General features: G+C 39.5%; 1 protein-coding gene across 1 annotated transcript in view; it reads left to right on the top strand.

Annotated features, from left to right (window-relative positions):
• CACNA2D3 (calcium voltage-gated channel auxiliary subunit alpha2delta 3) overlaps nucleotides 1–24,142 on the top strand; it is a 748,342-nt gene that overhangs the window by 414,356 nt on the left and 309,844 nt on the right. The window contains exon 12 of the mRNA XM_036739688.1: nucleotides 6,922–6,939. Within this exon, the coding sequence (XP_036595583.1) occupies nucleotides 6,922–6,939 (18 nt within the window). The remainder of the gene's footprint in view (nucleotides 1–6,921; nucleotides 6,940–24,142) is intronic.

Below are 24,142 nucleotides of genomic sequence, written 5' to 3'. Positions count from 1 at the left end.
TGAATATGGGAGAAGGCATGGATTATTTGGGCCATGGAGGGAGTGAGCACTCAGAAGAAAAGCTTGTTGCAAAAGGGCAGTTTGACAAATGGACTCGCCCCATGGAGGTCTGGATTTTGGCTTTAAGCGGTGGGTAGCCAATTACATCAGTGCACATTTGGCCTTCGAATACTCCCTAGGGAGCTGTGTTGTTTTGAACATTAGTTCCTTAATTTAATTTCTCATATGTAGCATTTGAAAAATCCCCTATTTATGCTGGGGTGGCTTGGTACCATTACAAAACTGATTTTGCCATTGCCTGTTTGTAGTATATTTTTTGAGGGGGGGAGAAAGGGCAGTTTGGGTTAAGTGACTTGCCCAAGGTCACACAGCTAATAAGTGTGTCAAGCATCTGAGGCTGGATTTGAACTCAGGTCATCCTGACTCCAGGACCGGTGCTCTGCTTACTGCACCACCTAACTGCCCCCTATTGCCTGTTGGAAAGGGTCCAAGGGATCATATATGGAGGGGTGGAAGGGACCCCCAAGGTAATCTAGTCACCCCCCCCAATAGATGAGGAAACTTTGGCCTGGGGAGGTTCAATGACTTGTCCAAAGTTACACTGGTAGCAAATATCAGACACAGGATTTGATCCCAGATCCTTTGTCTCCTGAAACAATTTTCTAACTAATGTACTATGTCAGTACGCTACTCTATTGCTGTACTCTCCATCTCTTTAACTTTCTAGGCCAAAATTTTCTCTCTTTGCCTGACACTCCCTTGTAAGGCTGACTCTTTAGAATGTAACCTCCTTTAAGACATAGATTGTCTTCACATTTTAGACTGTGCTTCTCTCAGAAGACCAATTTAGCAAAATGCAAAGGAAATGGCCACTAGGGGATGCCATTTTAAGTCTTGACAAAACATGAAAGAAATGGACTTCGACATGTAGCAATCTTGAGTGGTAGAGAGGACCCTCATGCCAAAGAAGTCTTGGGACTCTCAGAGTATTAACTGTGTGATAAGGGAGAGTGGATAGATCATAAGCTCATAGAGTCTTAAGGCTGTGAGAGACTTCAGAGGTGATCTAGTCTGATTGCCTCATTTGATGGTGAGGAAGCTGAGTTCCAGAGAGGCTAAATAACTTTAATACAGTCTCATAACTAGTTAGTAACAGACATGAAAATACACCTTGTGCCTCCTGACTCCAATCCTTGGAGAAACTTTGCTACCACCTATCTGGGCACTCCCTCCACCCACACCTATAACATGCCATATGTAAGTAGAAAAAGTCTTCCAGAGTTACTCTTGTCCCTCCCCCTCCAATTCATTATCATCCTGCTAACATTGTTTTGTGGCTCTCTGGAATTATGCAGGCTGGTCCTCAGATGACAGACATAAAGTCCATCACTGAGCCCATCCTTGAAGCCTTCATAGAACTCACCAGAGCTTGTTTTCTGGTTGCATAACCTTGGTAAATCAAGGGTCACATCTCCACCATGATGAAGGAGGACAGCAGTGGTCATTCACCTTCTAGGCTTACAGCACCTGGGAGGCCCCCAGATATGTCAGAGTTGCAAAATCTCAGAGATGTCAGCTCCCACTTCACCCCATAGAGGTAATCTAATCAAAATTGCACCAGAACTAGCATTGCCTTGACAGCATCCAACAAGTGGTTACACAGTTTTGCTCGCTGTCCTCAAATGCAGCTCTGGTGCTAGCACAGTGACTGGAACATAGTAGGTACTTAATAAACATTTATTGATTGATCCATTGAAAGGCAACCCATTATTGCTGATGGCAGCCCATTTCGATTTTGAATTTATTCCTTCATTGAGCCTAGATTGTCCTCTTTACAGTTTCTATCCAACTCTCCTAATGCTGCCTCTGGAGGCAAGTAGAAGAAATCCAATCCCCTCCAAGACAGATAACATCATCCTCCCTGACACAAGCCTTCTCTTCTTAAAACTAAACAGACCTACTTCCATCACCTGGTTTTCAAACAGCATGAACTCAAGGCCCTTTGCCATCCTAGATGCCCACCTCTGGATGCTTCCCAGATCACATATTCCCTTCTTCAAATGTTCAACAAGAACTGAAAACATAACAGAATGGGAAAAAACATCACTGAACTTGTAGTCAAAGGACTCAAGTTCAAATATCAGCCCTAACCTTTATTTCAGATCTGACTTTGGAGAAGGCATTTAACCTCTTACCTTAATCAATACAGTGATGGGATTGGACTAAATAACTTCAAGTATCAATCAATCAAGAAGCATTTATTAAGCATCTGCTATGTTCTAGGTAACTTCTGGCTCAAAATCTTACCGTTGATGTAGTTGGAGCAGGGCCAACGCTGTCCAGAGCTTTCACTCAAATATCTTTAGATGTTGACACCCTCTTCATCCAACCCAAGTTCCCATTGGTTTCTTATTTACCTTATTACATTGTTTATTCAAATTCAGCGTACAGTTCACTAATACCTTCAGATCTTTTTTTTTTCCTTTTTTAAAGATAAACTGATCTTCAATGATGGATAAATCAGAGTGGTTCTTTCCCATACAGAAGTGACCATGGTGAAATATGAGCTAACTTAAATTAGTGACTCAGGATTCTGAAACTTTTCTCATTATTTTATTTTGGACAATATGAAAGAGGCTGCCTGGTATGGTGGAAAAAATACTGGTCCTATGAGGACCTGGGTTATATAGCCATTTTAGCTCTCTGGATCTCAGTTTCCTCATTTGCAAAATGAAGGGGTTGACTGACATAGCTTCTGAGGTCTCCTCTGGCTCTAAATCTATGATCAGTCCAAAATTTATGAGCACCAGTAGTTGATTTTTTTTATTTTGGCTGTAAGTGACATGAATGAACAGCTTTTGTAGAAAAATCTTCCTTTATCTCTCCATCCATTCTTTCTTCAGGAACATACATGATACAGGGAGAAGCTAATACCAATCATACATGGCAGACCACTCTATGAACATATAGTCTGTCCCTGTTTTTCCTCCCCCTGTACTTTTCAGGGTATGTCAAAATTTGCTCTACTCCCCCAAATCTAAATTTCCAGACACAAAGGAGAAACCAACTGCTCAGAGAGGCCCAAGTCTGCTCTCTTCTGCAGCCCAGCATTTTAAAGAGGCCTTCACTTTGCTATTTACTTTACAGTTCATCAAATGCTGGTAATTCCCATGACAACCTTTGCAATTTATTCCCTATAAGCTACATTTAACACAAACATGTTCTTAAAGAAACAGCCATCTATCATCCTGGAATGTTTGGTTCACCAGGTTTCTTTTTCACTGTGTTAAAGGATATTTAATATTTCCAAAACTAGTAATTTTTGAAAAGTTCTTTTTTAGTGTATATCACATTTTTAACTCTCTCCTACACTCCCAATGTTTTAAATCAGTGGGAAGGCAGATAGGTCACAGTCTGCATTGCTAGAGACATAATCCGAAGGGATGGAATCTCAAACCAATTGGTCTATGGAGTATGGGGAAAAATAAAGAAAGAACTATTGTATTGCCTTTTGAAATGGCTACAAACACAAAGGAAAAATCAGAAGTGCCTGTGTCTCTGTCCTCTGAGTTGTAGGGGTAACATTCCCTCCCCAAACTCTTGGGGGGATTCCTCAATGAGGGCATTTGCTTTCCACTTTGAGTAGAGCAGAACCAGACTGCAGAAGCCTCTGGTATTATAAAGACCTTAATCATTTATTAGTGTTCTCTCCATCAGATACATAACTATAGAAATAATCTAAGGCAGTTTCCTCAATAATATGGATTCAAGACAGTGTAGGTTAACTAGGAGAAGGAACGTTCTATAGTATGAAAAGGAAGGATAGCCAAGGGATAAGAACACATAATTAGTGCAAAAAAGAGTGAGTTGATGAAATATTTAAGTGCTTAGTACGTGCAAACACTACTTTAAAAATTTAAATTTTAATGCTATTTTTGTTTTTACATCACCCAGGTTTCACCCTGTATCCCTCCTTTTTTTCCATGTCCTAGATAGCTATCCTATATCACAAAGCTTTGGTTGTTTTAAGAGAAAAAGAGATAGAAGAGAAGGAAATTTTAAAAAAAACTATAAATGCATTGTGTGTGTGTGTGTGTGTTTGTGTGTATCTGTATATATGAATATATAGGCACCTCCACCTCTTCAGACAAGTAAGGGAAATTGACTTCTTATATTGCATCTTTGAATGGGGCCAAATTTGGTTTTTGTCAGTTTTGCAACTTTGATTTTCCATTATTTTGTGGTGGTTGTTTTCTCTGTCCATTGTTGTAGTCCTGGTGTCTTTTGTTTCACTGGTCTGCTGCCTTCATTCTGCATCGATTCACAAAGGTTTTTTTCTATGCTCCTCTATATTCCTCATTCTTTTCTGCACAACATGTTCCATTACATTTATGTATCACAATTTGCTTAGCCACTCACTAATAAATGCCTAATGCTTACATTTAAATATGATTCTCCACTGACTATTGATGCTGTTTAGTTTTTGAAGATACTAGAAAAAGTAGGCTGACAGTGCAAGTCCCAGTATGTTTGAGGTCTGTATGCTACAATGTGAGACTTGGGTATGGTGGTAAGTACTTTGGTCTTAAGAGTCTGGAGACACACGGATCGAAACCCACCTCTTCTACTTCCTGACCCTGACGATGAGCGTGTCACTTAACCTGGATTGGCTGTGCTTTTCTCAGCTGTCAAATGTGACTAATAATGTTCATAGACCTTTGGACAGGTCATAGATTTAGAGCCAGAAGAGACCTCAGAAGCTATCTAGTTCACCACCTGACATAACCAGTCTTCTTTCTGCCATACCAGGCAGCCTCTGTCACATTGCCTAAAAGAAAAACTAAATCAGAACTGCCTTTCTTTTTGTACCAAGGACATGAGTGATATTAGCCCCCAATTTTTTACACTTTACTGCCTTCCCCTCTCCCCTCTGCCCCTTATTCTCTGTGTGACTTTGCACAAGCTGCTTGGCCTCCTTGGGCCTCTGTTTCCTCATTTGTATAATGAAAAATTGGACCAAATGGCCTCTGTGTTCTCTTCCAGGTTTAGCTCGATAATTTTATGACCTTCGAAGCAAATCTGTTTTCTGAATATACTGAGAATAAAATGAAATCAGGTGTGAAAAGTGTTTTCTACTCTTAGGAGTACTATGTAAAAGGTTTTCAGTTTTTCAGTTGTGTCTGACTCTTCCTGACTCCATTTGGGGTTTCCTTGGTAAAGTGACTGGAATGGTTTACCATCTTCTTTTTCATCTTATTTTACAGATGAGGAAACTGAGTCAGACAGATGTTAAGTGACTTGCCCAGAGTTGCATAGCTAGTAAGTGAGTCCAGATTTGAAGTTAGGTCTTCATGACTGTAGGCCTGACATTCTGGCCACTGCAACACCCAGTTACCCCTGTTAATGTCAGTGGTATCCTAAAGGAATATCTGAGAAGGAGGATGCTATTAGAGGCTGGGAGCTGACTTCAGAGCCAAGAAGACCTGAGTTCATGTCCTGCCTCTGACACATACTCAGTGTGACCCTGAACAAACTTTTTGTGCTCTAGGCAAGTCTCTATGATAATAAGTTGGAGGAAAGATGTCAACCTGCATTGACAGAGCAAGTTTCCATTTCTGGGATTTCTGCATCCATTCATAAAATCTGTTCTTTCTAATGAAAATGACTCATCCAGTCCCTCTAAAAGTGGGATCAATAAGTTTTGCTATATATTGTATGGTGTTAAAAGTATGTCAACTATTTTCAATTGTTAGTCCAAAAGTAATATTTATTTCCCCCCAAGTTATAAAACTTTTCCCAAGATATATCTCAGAAAAGCTGTAACCAAAGTATCAGACAGTAACCTTTGGCCATCAGGAGAACAGAAACTCTTTGGGGGCAAGGGACATTTCGTTTCTTGTGTTTGTGTCCCCAGTGCTCAGGTCAGTGCTTGGTACACAGCAGTTGTGCAGAAAATGTTTGGGTGAATTTAACTGGTTGGGATTTGGTATCTAATTAAACTGTTGATATCTCTGTAGATAATATAGATATCTGACACTGATTATTGATATAAGGAAAAAGAAATTCATGCTTCTAGACTGGGGCTCACCTTTCTCACTGACTTCTCATTGTATCTTCTCCCTTCCCTCTACTAACTGTAGCAATCTCCATTTCCCTTTTCTGTGGTTGGGCCAAATGACCAACTCTTTAAATGCTCCCTTCGCAACTCATCATGTCTTATTCCCATTAAATGGTAATGTCTGAAGAATTTCTGGGGTACAGGGATAAGGGTACTGTCTCTAAACTCCTGCTGCCATAGATCCTAGACTCATGATTATAAGCCAGGAGACACTTCCAGGTCCATCTAGCCCAGTCTACTAGTTTCATAGTGGAGAATACTGATTCCTCCTTGGGTCTGTTTCCTCAATTGTAAAATGAGAGAGGTGGATTAGAATACCTTTGTGGTTCCTTCTGGCTTTTGCCTTATGATGCTATGACCTTCCAAACAAAGCTGGCTTCTAAATCTATTAAATATGGATCCAAGAAAATGAGACTTCAGTATTGGGACTGGTGCTTTTATGTTGCTGGGACAGTTAATCCTCTCGTCCCAGGGCACTGGATACCAAGCTGTTGGCCATATCCTCATCCTTACTTAACACAAGTCCTGTCACAACAACAACAACAAAAAAACAAAAACAAAAAAAAATGAAACAAAAACTGTCCATTGTTACGAGAGTGCTTTGGACACAAGGTAGAATTGATCAGAACCTTGGTTTTGTTTCTTATAGTGACTTTGTTTTCATTTTGTTACTTTTCTGGGATTTAAAATAATTCTCATTGCACAATATGCAAATTATAGCAAAATCAGTTTTCGCCTTTCCAATGAATCTATTGTGTAATGATGGCTTTCTTCTTCTTTCTTGTTTGTTCTTTATTTTTCAGCTTCCCCAGGCACAAAAGGTAAACTATTTTCAATCAAGTCTTAACCATTCCAAGTCAAGCATGTCTTCACAGTGTTGTGACTTTGGCACCATCCATGACCAGTGAAATGGTCCCCTTGGGACAAGCTCAGTCACCTGTATGTGGGTCCAAACAGTCATGGCTGGGAGAGCCCTCTGACTTTCGGGTGCTCCTGATTCAATTGTCCCAAAGAAAGAAGCAGCTTTGGAACCCATTCAGGCCATGGTCAAGGGTCGTGAACATGTTATGACCCTAGTCCTAAACACAGATATGCAACTAGCCCAATTTGGCATTCTATGCCTTCACTAGAATCCATTCCTGGACAGATACTTGATATGAATAGTTATCAGCCCCCTGCTTGGAAATTAAATTCTGTGTAGATAAGCCAAAGGCATTGCTTGAGGTTTGATAATTGAAAAATAATGATTTCCATTTTTTTTGTTCTTCACTTCCTGGTCTGTAGTCCCAGCAAGGCCAATTGTTTCACCAATGGCCAGACCCTTTCACTGGTTTTCATTATCTGTCTGTCAAAACTCTTTGGAAATACCATCAAGTGTGTTCTCTGTTTCAAACTATGTCATGCAATCCAGCTTTAGCCTTGTTATGGTTCTGTAACCAGTGTCTCTGTGGCATGTAGTGATATAGTGTTGGTTTTGGCAAACAGACCATATCATCTGATGCCTGTTGCAACATCTTTATGTAATTCACAAATATAATTGAGACTTCTGAGAGAGGTATCAATGTCTTGTGACAGGAGGCAGCATGAGCAATGTAGTAGATGGAGATTGGCCTTAGAGCCTGAAAGACCTGGCTTCAAGTTTTGCCTTTGACACATACCAGCTTCATGATCCAGGGCATATGCCACTTCACCTCTGTGGCCAATCAATGCCCCAGGAATAAAAATTCAAGAAGATCTCTGCATTGGTGGAGGGAATTTCCATATCAGTGAAGCTATAGGTCTCAACCAGAATGAAGAAAAAAAAGCAGATTCTGTATACTTCCCAAGATCAATGTGGGACTCACCCTGAAACTTAAGCAGCTCTCCCAAAGAGGATTCCTAATTTAGAATGGAGAGATGATGAATCTCTTCCTTCTAATTGAGACATTGAGAAGGACCACTCTAACAACAAACACTCTTTTCAGAACATATGGACCACCAGAGGCCTAGAAATCATTACATAGTTACTCAACTCTATTATGGATATTTAAACAAGGCAAAAAATGTATTTGTCTGTAACTTGGCTGGTTGTAGTATTTGATTATACTCCAATGTCATCACCAAAGAACGGAACATTTGGAGCAGCTTTCCTGAACTTAGGCTTGCAACTGATTTATTAAACGAGAAAGAAAATTTTCAGAATTCAGGACCTATGAGAGGGCCAGATTCCTTGCAGAAGTTACCTTTTGTTTACTGCTGAAACTTAAGCATTTTCTTTCATTAGGCTGAAGAAAGAGTTAATATATAAGGGTAATTTGGGTAGCCATTTTCTACCCAACAATTAACTATATTGAGAAAAAGTCTCCTCAGGGTTTGCTCGTCATTCATACTGAGGCGCGATCTCTCAGCAATGCAATTTTCTAACAAAGTTCAGAACAAACTCATAGTGTTAGTGGAACAGTGGACTGCCCTGCCCCTCATGGACCCCCCCCCCCACCAAGCCCTTGGCTTATGGCCTACACCAGGGGTAGGGAACCTGCAGCCTTGAGGCCACATGTGGTCCTCTAGGTCCTCAAGTGTGGCCCCTTGACTCAGTTTTGAATGGCCTCAGGTTCCCCATCCCTGACCTATTCTTTTCTTCCACATTTTGAGATGATTAGTCAATAGAAAATAAGCTGCTTATGTAAATATGAAGCAAAGTTCACCAGGGTTCCTCAGTCTCTCCCTAAGACCAGGCAATGCTAGGTAGGGTCCTAGGGTCCGTTTCTGCACCTGTAGTCTAACAAGGACTGTTTTGTGTTTCCATGGAATATTATGCAATCCCATTACTTAGCTTTTGATCAAAATAGACCTAGATATGATCACTGTTTGTTAGATTATTTTGTTTTTAATATAAGGTTCTATGTCAAAAGGTTCTTTATCTCTCCATTTGCAGGGTAATTTTATACTGTGTTAAGTTGTGTGGTCACTGTTGATCACAGTTGATAGAGAGTTTCCTCATTGAAAGCTCCTGAAACAGATGAAGTCATAGGTCCAAGCCAAACAAATGAATGAATGATTGCATAAATAAGTGAATGATTAAATACCTAAATGAATAAATTTATGGACATTTTTATGGTTTTCCTGGATAAAATAAAATTGTTGAGTTTTTAGATCATTTTTTTAAAATAAAAAATAAAATATGGCCTCAGCTCAAAAAAGTACTAGTAAAATGAAAATTCTTTTTTTACAAGAATTTTTATTTACTTAATATTTTTAGTTTTTAGCATTAATTTTTATGAGTTTGAATTACAAATTTTCTCCCCATTTCTACCCCCCCAGTCCAAGATGTCATATATTCTGACTGTCCCTTTCCCTAGTCAACCCTCCCTTCTGTCACTCCACTCCACCACCATCCCCTTTTCCCTTACTTTCTTGTAGGGCAAGATAGATTTTTATGCCCCATTGCCTGTATGTCTTATTTCCTAGTTGCATGCAAAAACTTTATTTTTTAATATCTGCTTTTAAAACTTTGAGTTCCAAATTCCCTCCCCTCTTCCCTCCCCACCCACTCTCCCTAAGAAGGCAAGCAATTCAACATAGGCCACATGTGTATCATTATGCAAAACCCTTCCACAATACTCATGTTGTGAAAGACTAACTATATTTTGCTCCTTCCTATCCTATCTCCCTTTATTCAGTTTTCTCCCTTGACCCTGTCCCTTTTCAAAAGTGTTTGCTTTTGATTACCTCCTCCCCCTATCTGCCCTCCCTTCTATCATCCCCCCTTTTTATCACCTTCCTCCTTCTTTCCTGTGGGGTAAGATACCCAATTGAGTGTGTATGTTATTCCCTCCTCAGGTCAAATCCAATGAGAGCAAGATTTACTCATTCCCCCTCACTTGCCCCCTCTTCCCTCCCAGCAGAACTGCTTTTTCTTGCCACTTTTTTGTGACATAATTTATCCCATTCTATCTCTCTTTTTCTCCCTCTCTCAATATAATCCTCTCTCATCTCTTAATTTGATGTTTTTTAGATATCATCCCTTCATATTCAACTCTCCCTGTGCCCTCTATGTTTATATGTATATTCCCTTCAGCTACCCTAATGCTGAAGTCTCATGAATTATACACATCATCTTTCCATGTAGGAATGTAAACAATACAGTTCAACTTTAGTAAGTCCCTTATGATTTCTCTTTCTTGATTACCTTTTCAGGCTCCTCTTCATTCTTGTGTTTGAAAGTCAAATTTTCTATTCAGCTCTGGTCTTTTCACTGAGAAAGCTTGAAAGTCCCCTATTTTATTGAAAGTCCATATTTTGCCTTGGAGCATGATACTCAGTTTTGCTGGGTAGGTGATTCTTGGTTTTAATCCTAGCTCTACTGACCTCCAGAATATGATATTCCAAGCCCTTTGATCTCGTTATGTAGAAGCTGCTAGATCTTGTATTATTCTGATTGTGTTTCCACAGTACTCAAATTGTTTCCTTATGGCTTCTTGCAGTATTTTCTCCTTGATCTGGGAGCTCTGGAATTTGGTGACAATATTCCTAGTTTTCTTTTTGGGATATTTTTTAGGAGGCGATGGGTAGATTCTTTTAATTTCTATTTTACCCTCTGGCTGTAGAATATCAAGGCAGTTCTCCTTAATAATTTCTTGAAAGATGATATCTAGGCTTCTTTTATGATCATGGGTTTCAGGTAGTCCAATAATTTTTAAATTATATCTCCTGGATCTTTTTTCTAGGTCAGTGGTTTTTCCAATGAGATATTTCACATTGTCTTCTATTTTTTCATTCCTTTGGTGCTGTTTTATAATATCTTGATTTTTCATAAAGTCACGAGTTTCCACTTGCTCCAGTCTAATTTTTAAGGTAGTATTTTCTTCAGGGGACTTTCGGATCTCCTTTTCAATTTGGCTAATTCTGCCTTTCAAGGCATTCTTTTCCTCTTTGGCTTTTTGGAGCTCTTTTGCCATTTGAGTTAGTCTATTTTTTAAGGTGTTCTTTGCTTCAGTATTTTTTGGATCTCCTTTAGCAAGTCATTGACTTGTTTTTTTCATGGTTTTCTCATCTCACTCTCATTTCTCTTCCCAATTTTTCCTCTACTTCTCTAACTTGCTTTTCCAGATTCTTTTTGAGCTCTTCCATGGCCTGAGACCAGTTCATGTTTTTCATGGAGGGTTTTGGTGTTGGCTCTTTGACTTTTTCGACTTCTTCTGGCCGTATGTTTTGGTCTTCTTTGTCACCAAAGAAAGATTCCAAAGTCTGAGCCTGAATCTGAGTCCATTTTCTCTGCCTGGCCATGTTCCCAGCCAACTACTTCACTCTTGAGTTTTTGTTGGGGTGTGACTGCTTATAGAGTAGACAGTACTTTGTCCCAAGCTTGAGGGCTTGTGTTGTTGTTTTCAGAGCTATTTCTCACAGCAAGCTCTGCCACACCAGCACTCCTCTTCCCCCAAGAACTGCCAACTTGGACCAGACTCAGATCCAAGCTGGCTCTGCACTCCCACTCAGATCTGCCACTTAATTCCTCCCACCAGGTGGGCTTGGGGCCAGAAGCAACTGCAACTGTGGCTCTGGAAGCAGCCTCAGAGCTACACCACCTCCAGTGCCCCATGGGTGGTAGCTGAACCGTGAACTCCTTTCACTCTGTCCCCACAGCTTTTCCCACTAACCTTCTCTGTTGTCTTTGGTTTTTGTGGGTTGCAAAGTCTCGTAGCTGCCACAGCTCACTGATTCAGGGTGCTAGGGCCTCCTCTGCCTGGCTCCCATTCTGGTTGGTCTGGGAGCAGCCCACTCTGGGCTCTGCTCTGATCCGCTCCCAGCTCTGTTCAATAGACCAACCAGCGACCATCCAGGCTGTCCTGGGCTGGATCCCTGCTTCCCTCTGCTATTCTGTGGTTTCTGCAGCTCTAGAATTTGTTCAGACCCATTTTATAGGTTTTTGGAGGGACCTGGGGAGAACTCATGCAAGTCCCTGCTTTCCAGCTACCATCTTGGCTCTGCCCCTAGAATGAGAATTATTGATGGCTGTGATCTTGAACCCACAAAGTCCTAATATCCATGATCCTGTTAGCAAGAAAAGAGGTCTTTCATTTTCATCCTTATTCCTTGCATTTTAGAAGCTGGGCTACAGGGCTAGTTGTGGGTCCTTTGGTACTGAAACTATTTCCTGTCCTCCCTCCTCAGCCTTGAGTGGTTATATCTTGGTTTAAATTCCAGCTCCCAGCATACCCAGAGGCTCAGGTTTTAGCAGTGAAATGGCCATGGTACCCTAGTCATGGAAGCTGCTCAGCCACTTTTTTTCCACATCAGAGTCCTAGGGTTCTCCAGGAAATCTGGCTTCTTCATTTCACTTGCAGTTTACTTATTGAGTACCATCAGATGGGGCTTAAGCTCTCAATAAAGAAAGGCCTTCCAAGGGTCATGATTTGGAGAAAAGTCTGTAATGATTCTGGCATGAATAAAAGATGCCATTCCCCCATGAACTGCTTTGTAGTGAGCAGCATCGAGAAGCATTGTTGCTTTTTGGGTGAAGGGAAAGGATCCAGGGAAGTTGCATCTTGAGGCTTCACTTAGACATTAGGTCATTAAAGCAGACACTTGGCCATATGGTGTCTGAAATTGTGACTGTGTTTTGGTTGGACTCTCTCTCTGTATCATTTGAAAGGGTTTTTTCTATAAATATTTCTCATCCCTCTGTCTCTGTAAACAGGCTTATTTTAATCTGTTGGCTGATATGCCATTAGATATGTAACATTTAAATCTATGCTTTGTACAAGGCAACCATTTAAAGGCGCTTATTTATGAATTAAGCTTGTGCTCTGAATAACTGGAAGAAGTTCCAAAGGCATGCTTGAGTCTTTCCAACTGTTCTAAATAAGGAGTTTTAGTTTTCATAACTTCCAAGACCCTTCTACCTCATTTCTCCAATTTGAAAATCTTAACCTTTAGTGCCTTGTAGAAGTAGTGCTGAGAGGTCACAAACTAGGTAAAAATCAGATGTTTCAGTGGTAGCCATGCTTCCTTTCTAGGAACGGCTGGCAATGTCTCATGGAATTTTTTTTTATTTATTTTTTTATTTTATTTTATTTTATTTTATGTTGGCAAGGCAATTGGGGTTAAGTGACTTGCCCAAGGTCACACAGCTAGTACATGGGTCAAGTGTCTGAGACTGGATTTGAACTCAGGTCCTCCTGACTCCAGGGCCAGTGCTCTACTCACTGCGCCACCTAGCTGCCCCTGTCTCATGGAATTTTGAATGTCACAAAACATGGGTTGAGAACCATTTTTTTCCCTGTAGGAACACAGTTACATAAGCAGCTAGATGGTGCAGTGGAAAGAGAGCTGTCCCTGCAATCAGGGAGACCTAAGTTCAAACCTGGCCTCTGACACTTACTATCTATGTGACCCCAGGGAAGTCATTCGATGCTGTTTACCTCAGTTTCTTCATCTGTAAAATGAGCTGGAGAAGGACGTGGGAAACCACTCCATGTCTTTGCCAAGAAAACTGCGAGTAGGGTCATCTAGAGTTGAACATGGCTGAAATGATTCAACAGTGACAAGAATAAACACACACACACACACACACACACACACACACACACACACAACCTTTGGTGGAAAGTGCGGCTCTTTCTACAATTAATGGCATACTTTTCAATTCAAAAGTAACGTCAGGAAAGGGTGTGTATGTGAGTCTTTGAGAATTTCCTTCCTAAAAGGCACTGCTCATGTCCTCAAGATGTCCTCAGAGAGAGTAATGAATGTTTTCCCCATCCCCTTGGCTGCCGCTGGAGTTGTCCCAAAGATGCTACTTATGACCTTAGGAGAATGGGCTCACATCCCGACTTAATTACAAAAAGCACTTGCGCAATAGTCCGCAGAACATTAAAAAATATAAAATTAAAAACTCCAAGAAGGCAACTTGTCCTGGGACCATGTTAACTGGACTGCCATTGAAGAGAATGACATCATTAATAATAATCTTATAGAAAGATGACTTGTCTGTAGTGCTCCAAAGTTTGCAAAATCCTTTACAAATATCTTATTGTAAAATCGCAACAACCATGTGATATAGGTATATTTCTCCCCGTTTTCGGAGAAGGAATTATTCTCAGACAGTTTAAGTGACTGGGTTCATGGAGCTGGGAAATGGCTGAAGTAGGCATTCAACTTTAGGCTTTTCTGACTTCCACTACAGCATTCCATCTACTTTGCCATAAGGAATCTCAAAATCAGAGTCTGTAAACATTTATTAAACACCTACCATGTGCCAGACACTATGCTAAGTGCCAGGGATAAAAAAAAATGCTGTAAGACAATTCCTCCCCTCGAGGAGCTTACAATCTGGTGGAGGAAGACAGCAGAGAAAACAAATTATGACAGGCACATTGCTTTGTAACTGTAGGGTGAAGTTCCAGAGAAAGGTGTTATCAAAAGAGATTTAAATGAATTCATACACAGCTAACCTAGTCCATTTTAGCACCCGCAGTTATTCGTTCATACAGAGTACATCTACACAGCCCAAAGAATATTAATAGGCTCTTCCCCGCCTCACATGATCAGAGTAACTTGGTGTTGTTCAGTTCTTTTCAGTTGTGTCCAATTCTTCATTAGCTCGTCTATGGTTTTCTTGGCAGAGATACTAGAGTGATTTGCCATTTCCCTCTCCAGCTTGTTTTACAAAGGAAGAAATTGAGGCAAACATGGTTAAGTGACTTCTCCAAGGTCACAGAGCTAGTACGTGAGGGTGCATTTTAACTCATGAAGATGACTCTTTCTGATTCCAAGCCCAGTGTTCTATCCGCTGCACCACCTAGCTGCCTCATCAGAACAGGTAGCCAAATAAAACTTGAAGTTATTCCTCATGTCCTTTGGGGAATTCTAAAGTGTATGGGTCTGTGGTGAACAGATGAGTTCCCTACTAATCTGTGTTCCCTGTGCTGTGGTGCCACATCACTGGCCTTAGCATCAGGAAGACCTGACTTAAAATTTCAACCTCGGACACTTGTTATATGGCCTTGGGAAAACCACAGAAACTCCCAGCCTCAGTTTCCTTCTCCGTAAAATGATATATAATCATAAAAAACACTAAGACCCATCACACTTATCTCCCAGAGCAGTTGTAAGGAACTTAGAATCATAGATTTCCATCTGGAAGTCCATTGTTTACAACACTTTCATTTTATAGATGAGAAATTTGAAGCTGAGAAAGCTTACGTGACTTGCCTGGCAGGATCCGAGGCAGGAGTTGAGACTAGGTCTTCCTGATTCTGCGTGCTGTGCCCTCTCCACTTACCTCCCTGCCCCTCAAACAGGATAATATGGCCAAAGTACTTTGTATACTTTAGAGAGCTATATAAATGTCAGGTACTATTTGCTGAAGCTTGCCTTTTCTGAATTTCATGGGGGCACTCTATTTATTAATGTCAACTTGGCAAATATGGAGGTGGGGGGTATGTTTTTCTCAAGACTGTGGTTAAAGCCACATCTCCCATCATTCCTAGAAGAGTTATTAATGCATTCAGGGTGATCAGTCGTCTGGCCAGGTGTTTTGTTTCCTTTTCAGAACAGCTTAACTTGCCTTCTAGAACAAACACTTTGGGGTCGAGGTTTGTTCTCTCATTCCTGCTGGGATAGGCTGTGCAGCTGCCTGGAGGGAGAGCCCAGGCACACTCAGTCGGGCTCCCTCTCTCAGAAAGGAGCAAGCCCCCTCCCCCTTTTCTGTTATTGTTTTTCCTCCAGGATGGCATGTTTTATTCATTTGGCTCTTGTCTCTTTCCCTTTCCACATCAAAAAAGGATTTTGTCTCCTTCCTTGCGGTTGATGTCTTTCTTTTGAAATATTTTGGGAGGTGTTTTCCCCTTCTCCAGTTTTTGCCCTCTTCAAGTTCTTTTCTCTTTCTTTGTTACTGTCTCAGCTGTGCCAGTCAGAGTTGGCCTGGCTTTTATCTTCCCAGGATCCGATTTCAGCAGTCTCAGAGCATCATTTATCACTCTTCGCCTCATTTGCCAGCTACACTTTGAAGTGTTGAATTAACTGTCATGGAGGGGAGAAAATGGAAAATTTGCAAAGCTGTGATTTCACCAGAAGTGCAGGTCTAGTAATCTCAGGGCTTCATTATGATTCTATTACAGCCTCAATGGAGGCTGGTGCAAACAGCCCCCCTCCCCCCGATAAATATTTACATTTGCTCCTAGTTTGGGTTTTGTTTGTCTTCTCCTTTTCTAATTTGGAAAGGCTAAATATCCTCTGCTTTGAGGATTTCACACTCATGCTGAGCATTTTTCAAGGCCATGTCCCATGGGGGTCTTGATGCCCATACATAGATGTCTTTTCAGTGTTCACAATGCTCCTTGTTCTGTCTGCATTAGGAGTTTTGAAACTTCTTTGTGTCATGGACCTCTTTGGTGTCTGGTCAGGTCTATGGACCCCATCTCATAATAATATTATTCTATTCATTAAATAAAACTGTATAAGAATGCAGAGAAAATTAATGAGATTGAAATAAAACTGATAAAAATATATAAAAATCATGAACTTCCTGAAATCTCTTCAGAGATAGCAGTCCATTAATGCCTAATCTATACAGAATAGTTCTATTGGTATATTGCAAGGGGATTACTGTATAAGCCATCTTTTTGCCCGCATGATAGATCCATGAAAGGGTGAGATATGTTTAGTACATATGTGCATCAGGGCAGGATTGGTGGAGAAAGCAGTGCCTAACCTCGGCCTTGAAAAGAGTTGGAGTTTTCAACACAGATGTAGAGGAAATATGACGAAGGTGCAGGCAGAGGGCTCCATGGAAATGAAGTACAATATTGGGACATAAAATGAACAAAACTAGTGTAAAATATAATGTGGAATTTCAAACAGATATTGATTTATAATCACAGAATTTCGAGCTGAAATGGACCTGAACAAAACGTCCAATCCACCAGTCCTTCCCATTCTACAGATGAAATTGTGGCCCACAAGGAGCAAGTGATTTCCTGGAGGTTGACCAAGTTGTCACTAGCCCAGATGGGAATCAAAATAAGATCCTTCCATGACAAATTAAGTGCTCCTTCCATTGCCTCATATATAGCATTGTTGCCTTCAGGATTTTTAAAACAACTGATTTTCATTGTTTTTGAAGGTACATAATGGGCTAATTAATAATTTGACTATTACTTTTCCCTCTTTGTAATGAAGGCTCACACTTTTTTTGTCTGCAGGCACTATCTAATTTGTGTAAAGAGGTAAGAATACTTGGTTTGCTGTCAGAAGACATGAATTCAAATTCTATCTCTTTAGCTGACCTTTGTGGGAGTCAATTCACCTCTATGGGGCTCAGGTTCATCTTCTGTGAAATCCATAGGTTGGACTGGGTGGCCTCCCTGATCAAAATCCAACACTCCTTGCTCTGACACATTATCACGCAGCAAGCTCATGTAGGGAGCCTCACAGCAGAACCATTGTAGAAACTTAGTCCTCGGTGGGGCTAGTGGACCTGGAAGGCACAGGTACATGCTACCATGTGATCTGAAACTCTTGAACAAGACTCCCATGGAAAACTCAGAGTGGAAAGTTCATTGTCCTTTATGCTCATCTCCAAAGGTTGACCTTGGAACATAGACAGAGGATCTGAGCCTGACTGACTGTCTTGATCTTGAACCAGAAGCTCCACTACATTGCCTCCACTCCTCTCTAATGACCTAACCAGGTATCTGGCTTTGATTTTGTCCATCCCTCTTTTGGGAAATTAGCTGGTCTCCTTCTTGCCACTTTGCAAGTGATGCACCTGTGGACTTTGAAGGACTTAGCTCTCTAGAACAGAGGGCACTCTTATTACAGACACAGAGCTACTGAAGTGAGGAGATTCCAATGCCAAGTCAGTTAGAGTTGAGCAGTTACAATTGGATCTTCCTCACAACACTGAGTTTTTATGAGACAATCACAGAAATTCCACATCTGGAAAGAACTTCAATGCTGATCTAGTCTAATCAATATTTGAAAAAGGAATCCCAACTATGACAAATTCAGCAAATGGTCAGGCATCCAGTCTTTATTTGAAGACCTCATAGGAGAGGAAGCCCACCACCTCCCTAAACAGCAGACCAGACTTGGTGGGCAGCTCTCTTGGTTTGGAAGATTTTCCTCACATCAAGTCTCAGTTATCCTCTCTGCAACTTCTACAAATTTTTATTAGTTCTATAGTCTACAGTATGGATTGCCTGAGAAAATTTAAACCGCCCCCCCATCTTCCAGACCATGGTCTCATTAATAAGCCAGTGTTTCTTTTTCAAGGAAACAAAAAAGAAATCCTGATTGGAGACAGATTGTATTTGAATAGTGTATTTGCTGGGGTTGGGTTGGATTGGAGGGGGCTATGATTTCATAGGTATAGAGAACTCTCAGTTAAGAAACTCCTTCTCTTAATGTAGATTGCCACCTACTCTAGAACTTATAGTCTTCCTTTCCTTTTTAATGATTAGGAGTGAAGTGAGACCCTACAGGTAGAGAAGGCGACAAGTATGGCTAGAGGGCTTGCTATTGTGTGAGCTGAAGGGAAGCAGAATAGATATCTTTACCCCCTACTTCTCTTCCACAATTCTCCAAGGAAGAATTTTATTCTGGCCAAAAGGGAAAGTAGGAAGCTGGGTCTGGAAGCCACTCTATTCTCTTCTAAGAGAGAAAGTACTAGGCTAGTAGTTTATCTATCTGCTTTCTTAAATATTCTTAGTCTAGGGGATATGATCAGGGTCTGTTTAAATTTTGGTCACTTTGTCATGGGTGGGGGAGGGAATGAAGAACCCGAGCTCTATATCCAAGGCTTGATGATCCTTTCCCACTTAATACCAGTTCCACAATGAACACACATCAAAAACAGCAAAGAAATTCATTTATCCAAATCATAGCAAAAGAGAAACCAGAAGAAGGATATCTACCAGATGATACAATGCAAAGTTTTCCAACAGAGAGCAAGGTAAATTAACTCAACTAAGAGATAGTATCTTGGATCTCATCTACAAACTCCCTAAAGACTCTCGGGTAGCAAGACAGGGATAGGGACATGAGGGAGCATGCCACCTTCTCTCATGTCTTCCCAGAGTCTTTTCCTTCAGTAATCTGAAAGGGGCTTGACTTCTTCCATGTGTTTTCTTGAAGCTGGACTCTGCTAGAAAAAGACTTTTCTTTAGGGAGTATTAAAGGGTGACTACCACTTGAAGAATCTCCAAAGGGGGACTGACCCAGAACTGAAGTTCTGGCTTCTAACTAACTCTGCCCTGCCACTCAGAAAGACTGGTGCTTTTATCTCCAACACTAAGGAGAGGGTTCTGTACCAACAGGCTTTGGGACAGACTAGAATAGCATCTCTCTCTCTCTCTCTCTCTCTCTCTCTCTCTCTCTCTCTCTCTCTCTGTCTCTGTCTCTGTCTCTCCCCCTCTCTCCACCCCCACATGCATTTTACTATGAGCTCCTAATTTCAAAAAGTGTGTACTTTCATATTCAAAGAAAAAAAATACATACATATATATATATATATATATAAGACTGTATATGGAACTGAATCTCTTTCACATTTTAAAAGTATATACCTAATAAGGTAATAGTGCCCACACTGCCCTGCTTGCCTCTGTCCACATCTCTATTTCTTTGTGTTCTCTTTCATGAAGTTTTTAAGGTTTGATTCCCCATTAACCATCCAATCTCTTCCCCCTACTCTTCCCTTTCTAAAAAAGTTTCCCTTATTACAAATAAAAACAGGAAAAAACCCCACTAATTTACCAATTGGCCATATCTAAAATTTTTATTTGATTGTGTACCTATAGTCCTTCAACTCTTTGCAATGAAGTGGGGATTAATTTCATTAGTTTCTTCTGAATGTTGCAGTGAGTGTCAAAGGTAGGACCTATATTAGGGCTTCTTGACTCTGAGGATCACTCTCTATACATTTTACCACACTGGTCTGTATCAATCTAAAGAAATTTTCATCCCGTCAATCAGAGTTCTGAAGTCTTTCTGAATTATTTCCCTCATAATTATTATAGCCCTTATAGAAATTATTTTCCATGTTTTGTTCCCTCCATTCCCAGGAATTCAACTCAAATTAACAGAAACAATTCATAACCAGTAAATAGGATTATAGAATGTAAGATGGATCCATAACTCATTATCTTTTTTGTAAATTATCTGCAAAACCCCAACAAAAGAACAAGAAGAATAAATTGCATTTAAAATTCCTATAGTATATATATGAAATATCTGAGTCCAAAGATAAACACAGTAATTATATGATGAGTAGAAAATATTATAGAGATGCTACAAGGTATATAATTGAATTGCTTCTGGTTTCTACATGCCAGTATCATTCACACTAATTTACATATTCAATGACATATGAATTAAGCTACCAAAGAATAACTGTGTATAAATAGACGTAACTAAAACAAAATTTGTATGAAAGAACAATAGTTCTAGAATCTTAAAAGATAATAGTGGGGAAAAATTGGAGAGAAAAGTGGTCTCACAGTACTAGATCTGAAGCTTTATTACAATGTAGTATCAAAACAATCCTATTTTAAAAATAGAAGAGTTCATCAATGAAGGAAGTTAGGTAATCATTATCCAGAAGCAATTGAGCACAGTGGCACAATTGTCACTACATCTAAGGATGCAATGCACTGAGTTAAGGCCTCATTATTCAACAAAAACTGCTGAATTAAAAGGAATTCTGGGGAAAAAAGCTTTAGACCAGTATCTCACACCATATACCACAATAAGCTCAAAGTATATGTCCTAGATATCAAAGGTCACATCATGAACTAATTAGAGGAGAATGGAAGGTGATTCCTTTCACAAGTACTGATGGAAGAGTCTTCTACCAAACAAGGAATAGGGAAGCTCACCGGAGAGAAAATGGGACAATTTTGATTATGTAAGTCAAGAAGTTTCTTTTTTTTTTTTAAATTTAAAACAAAAGTAATGCAATTAGAATTAAAAGGGCAGTGCTATACTAAAGAAAAAATCGTTCCAAAAATATCTAAGCCTAATATCTAAGACATGCTGGGAATTGATTCAATTATATGAGAATAAGAGCCATTCTACCTATAGGTAAATGGTCAATGCAGTTCTCAAGGAAAGAAATTCAAGCTACCAACAACCAAATGAATAAATGTTGCAAATCATTAATCATCAGAAAAGTGCAACTCATAGTCATTGACTTGACAATGATACCACAAATGGAAAATTACAAGTGTTGAATCTGGAAATTACAAATGTTTGAATCTGAAAATAAAGGAAATTGCAAGTGTTGAATCTGGAAATAAAGATACTCAATGTTTTGTTGGTTAAGCTATGAATTGGTAAATCATTCTGGAAAGCAATTTACAACTATACCCACAAAGTCACTAAACTATGCATGCCTTTGACCTGGAGATGCTGCTACTAGGTTTATACCCTAAAGACATTAAAAACAGAGAGGAAAGACCGATAGATATTCAAATTATTGATAGTTGCATTTTTTGTTACATCCAAGAAGTGGAAATTAAGGGAGTATCCATCAATTGAAGAATGGCTGAACACATTATAGTATATGAATGCAATATAATATTATTTTACTGTAAGAAATGATGAAAAGGCCAGATTTAGAGAAACCTGGGTAGGTTTAGATGAACTGATACAAAGTGAGGTGAGCAAAACCAGGAGAAGGATTTACACAATAGATATAATAATGTAAAATAAAACTCCAAGCAATTCATTGGAGTGACCAATCATAATTTCAAAAGACTGATGATGAAACATGCCTCCCATCTCTTAGTGGAGGATCTGCATATGCAGACATGGTCACATATGTCTTTGTTTTGTTAGACTCTTTGTATTTGCTACAAGGGAGGGCTTTCATTTTTGATGAGAAGGGAGCTGGGGGAGAGTCATGGGGTAGTGATAACACAAAAGAAGGAAAAAAATTAAAAAGAATGCTAATGAAACATTAAACATACATGGATGAGAACAGAAAGAAGTCCAGAAAAGGATACATACAAGAAAATGTTGGTAATATAATGTTAAATTAAGACATAAAATAAAGATTATACATATGTCCATGTATATATATAAAATGTATTCATGATACATCTGTATAAGAAAACATTACTTTCTTAAAAAATATGTGAATAATTTAATTCCATTTGGCAAAAAGAATATTAAGTGCCTAGTGTGTGCCAGTATATGTTAATCCTTGAAGCCAGGCACTGACTTAGCCACTGGGATTAAAAAAAGACAAAAACCAAATAGTCCTTACTATCAGGAAAATGGTATTCTACCATTTAAAAAGAAAATGAACTTGTGTCATGACAAGGAAGATTAGATAGCCAATGATTAGTCCTAATGCTCCATTGTTACCATCAGGAGAACTCAAGGAAAACCCCTAGGATCTTTAGTGAAGCCATTTTGGTGAACTTGTGGCAGGACATGAGCCAGAGTAGCATGGAATATGCTGGTGTGGATGGGCTTGCAAATGCATCATTGAAGAGATCATCCACATTGACGAGATCATATGCTCTGGGCATCCTCAATATATTCTTTAAATGGGAAGAACATCCAGACATTTCACTACATTGAAGATAATAAAATGCAGGTCACTATTTGACCAGAATTCAGAGGAGCCCAGGGAAAACATAAAATGGTCTCAGTGCCATTTGGTCTCTAGTGCCATTTGGTCTTCTAAGAAGAAAAACAATTATCCTTTATGAAAAGTGAAGATCTCAGAATAATCCGAAAGTCTTTCGCATCTCACATCATCTGTCCTGGTTCAGGAATTCATTATAATTGTATTAAGAAATTGGGTTATCCTTTCAAAGTTCTCTTTGATTCTAAGTGCGCATGTATTGTTTACAACTATTTCTTTTAATCAATAAAATTATAAAATATAAATGTCTCTTGAGATTTAAAAACAATACAACTCCCCCCAAACTTGCAACAGTTCCCAAATGAAATAGCATTTCCTTTGAAAGTCAAAGAAACTGCGAAACCCCCAAATCTGGAATCTGTTATTGTCCTCCTCACAATTGTTCTCGCATCTTAAAAGAAACATCCACACACTCTTTCATTTTGAGGGAAAGGGAAGGCAATTCATTCTTAAAATTTATTACAGAGAACACTTGTAATTAGAAGAACATGCCAACATCTTGAGCTTTCATACTGTTAAACATGAGAACAGTGGTGAAGGGGAAACCTCAAACATTTGGTATTCTTGTTCCCAAGTTTTTGGTTGCTAATCAGATGTTCAGACTGATTTATCACAACACAGGTTTTCAACCAAGTGATTTGATTTGATATTCTTGAGTTCATTTTGCCATCTTTGAAAAAATGTTTCTATTCCTGTCCTCTCATAGATTCATTGGATGTAGAGCTAGAAGGGCCATGGTGAGTTTTTGTCAAATCCCTCATATCATAGATGAGGAAACCAAAGTCCATGGAAATTAGGTCAATTGGGAAAGTTCATAAGGATGATACGGCAAAGCTTCAATCTGTCCCCAGGTCTCCTAACTCTGAATCTACTGTGATTTCCACTATGCCACAGGAAAGAGACATCTTGAATTAGTCCTCATAAATCTATTTATAAAATTGTATTATGCATCAATTCACATTTGAGCTATGTTGGGGAATATATGACTTAATGGAAATATTTGGTCAATCCTTTCTATTCAGCACAATTCAATAAGCCATTCCATTAACTGATTAATGAATGAAAGGCCCTGTGCTATTTGTGCAAAGGGGCCCTGCCCACAAAGAGCTTAGATTTTACAGATGACAACAGGATGCACAGATAAGGAAAGGCAATTCACTCAAAGACATGACTAGTATTGGCTCATTCATTTAACGGTTCCTGCATGTCCCTATTGCTAGTGTTAGTGAAAAATGAAAAAGAAAATTAAAAGGAGAGGACAAAGGCAAAGTTTCCAGACCCCTTCCAATAGCTGTCATTTTCTGTTTTTGTTATCTTTGCCAAGCTAATGAATGTGAAGTACATTTTGCTGATGATTTGGAGTATTTATTTATTTAATTGTTGGTACT

Source organism: Trichosurus vulpecula, chromosome 9 (genome assembly GCF_011100635.1).
Source record: "Trichosurus vulpecula isolate mTriVul1 chromosome 9, mTriVul1.pri, whole genome shotgun sequence".
In the NCBI taxonomy this organism is placed as follows: Eukaryota; Metazoa; Chordata; class Mammalia; order Diprotodontia; family Phalangeridae; genus Trichosurus; species Trichosurus vulpecula.
This window is presented reverse-complemented; position numbering and strand designations above follow the sequence as displayed.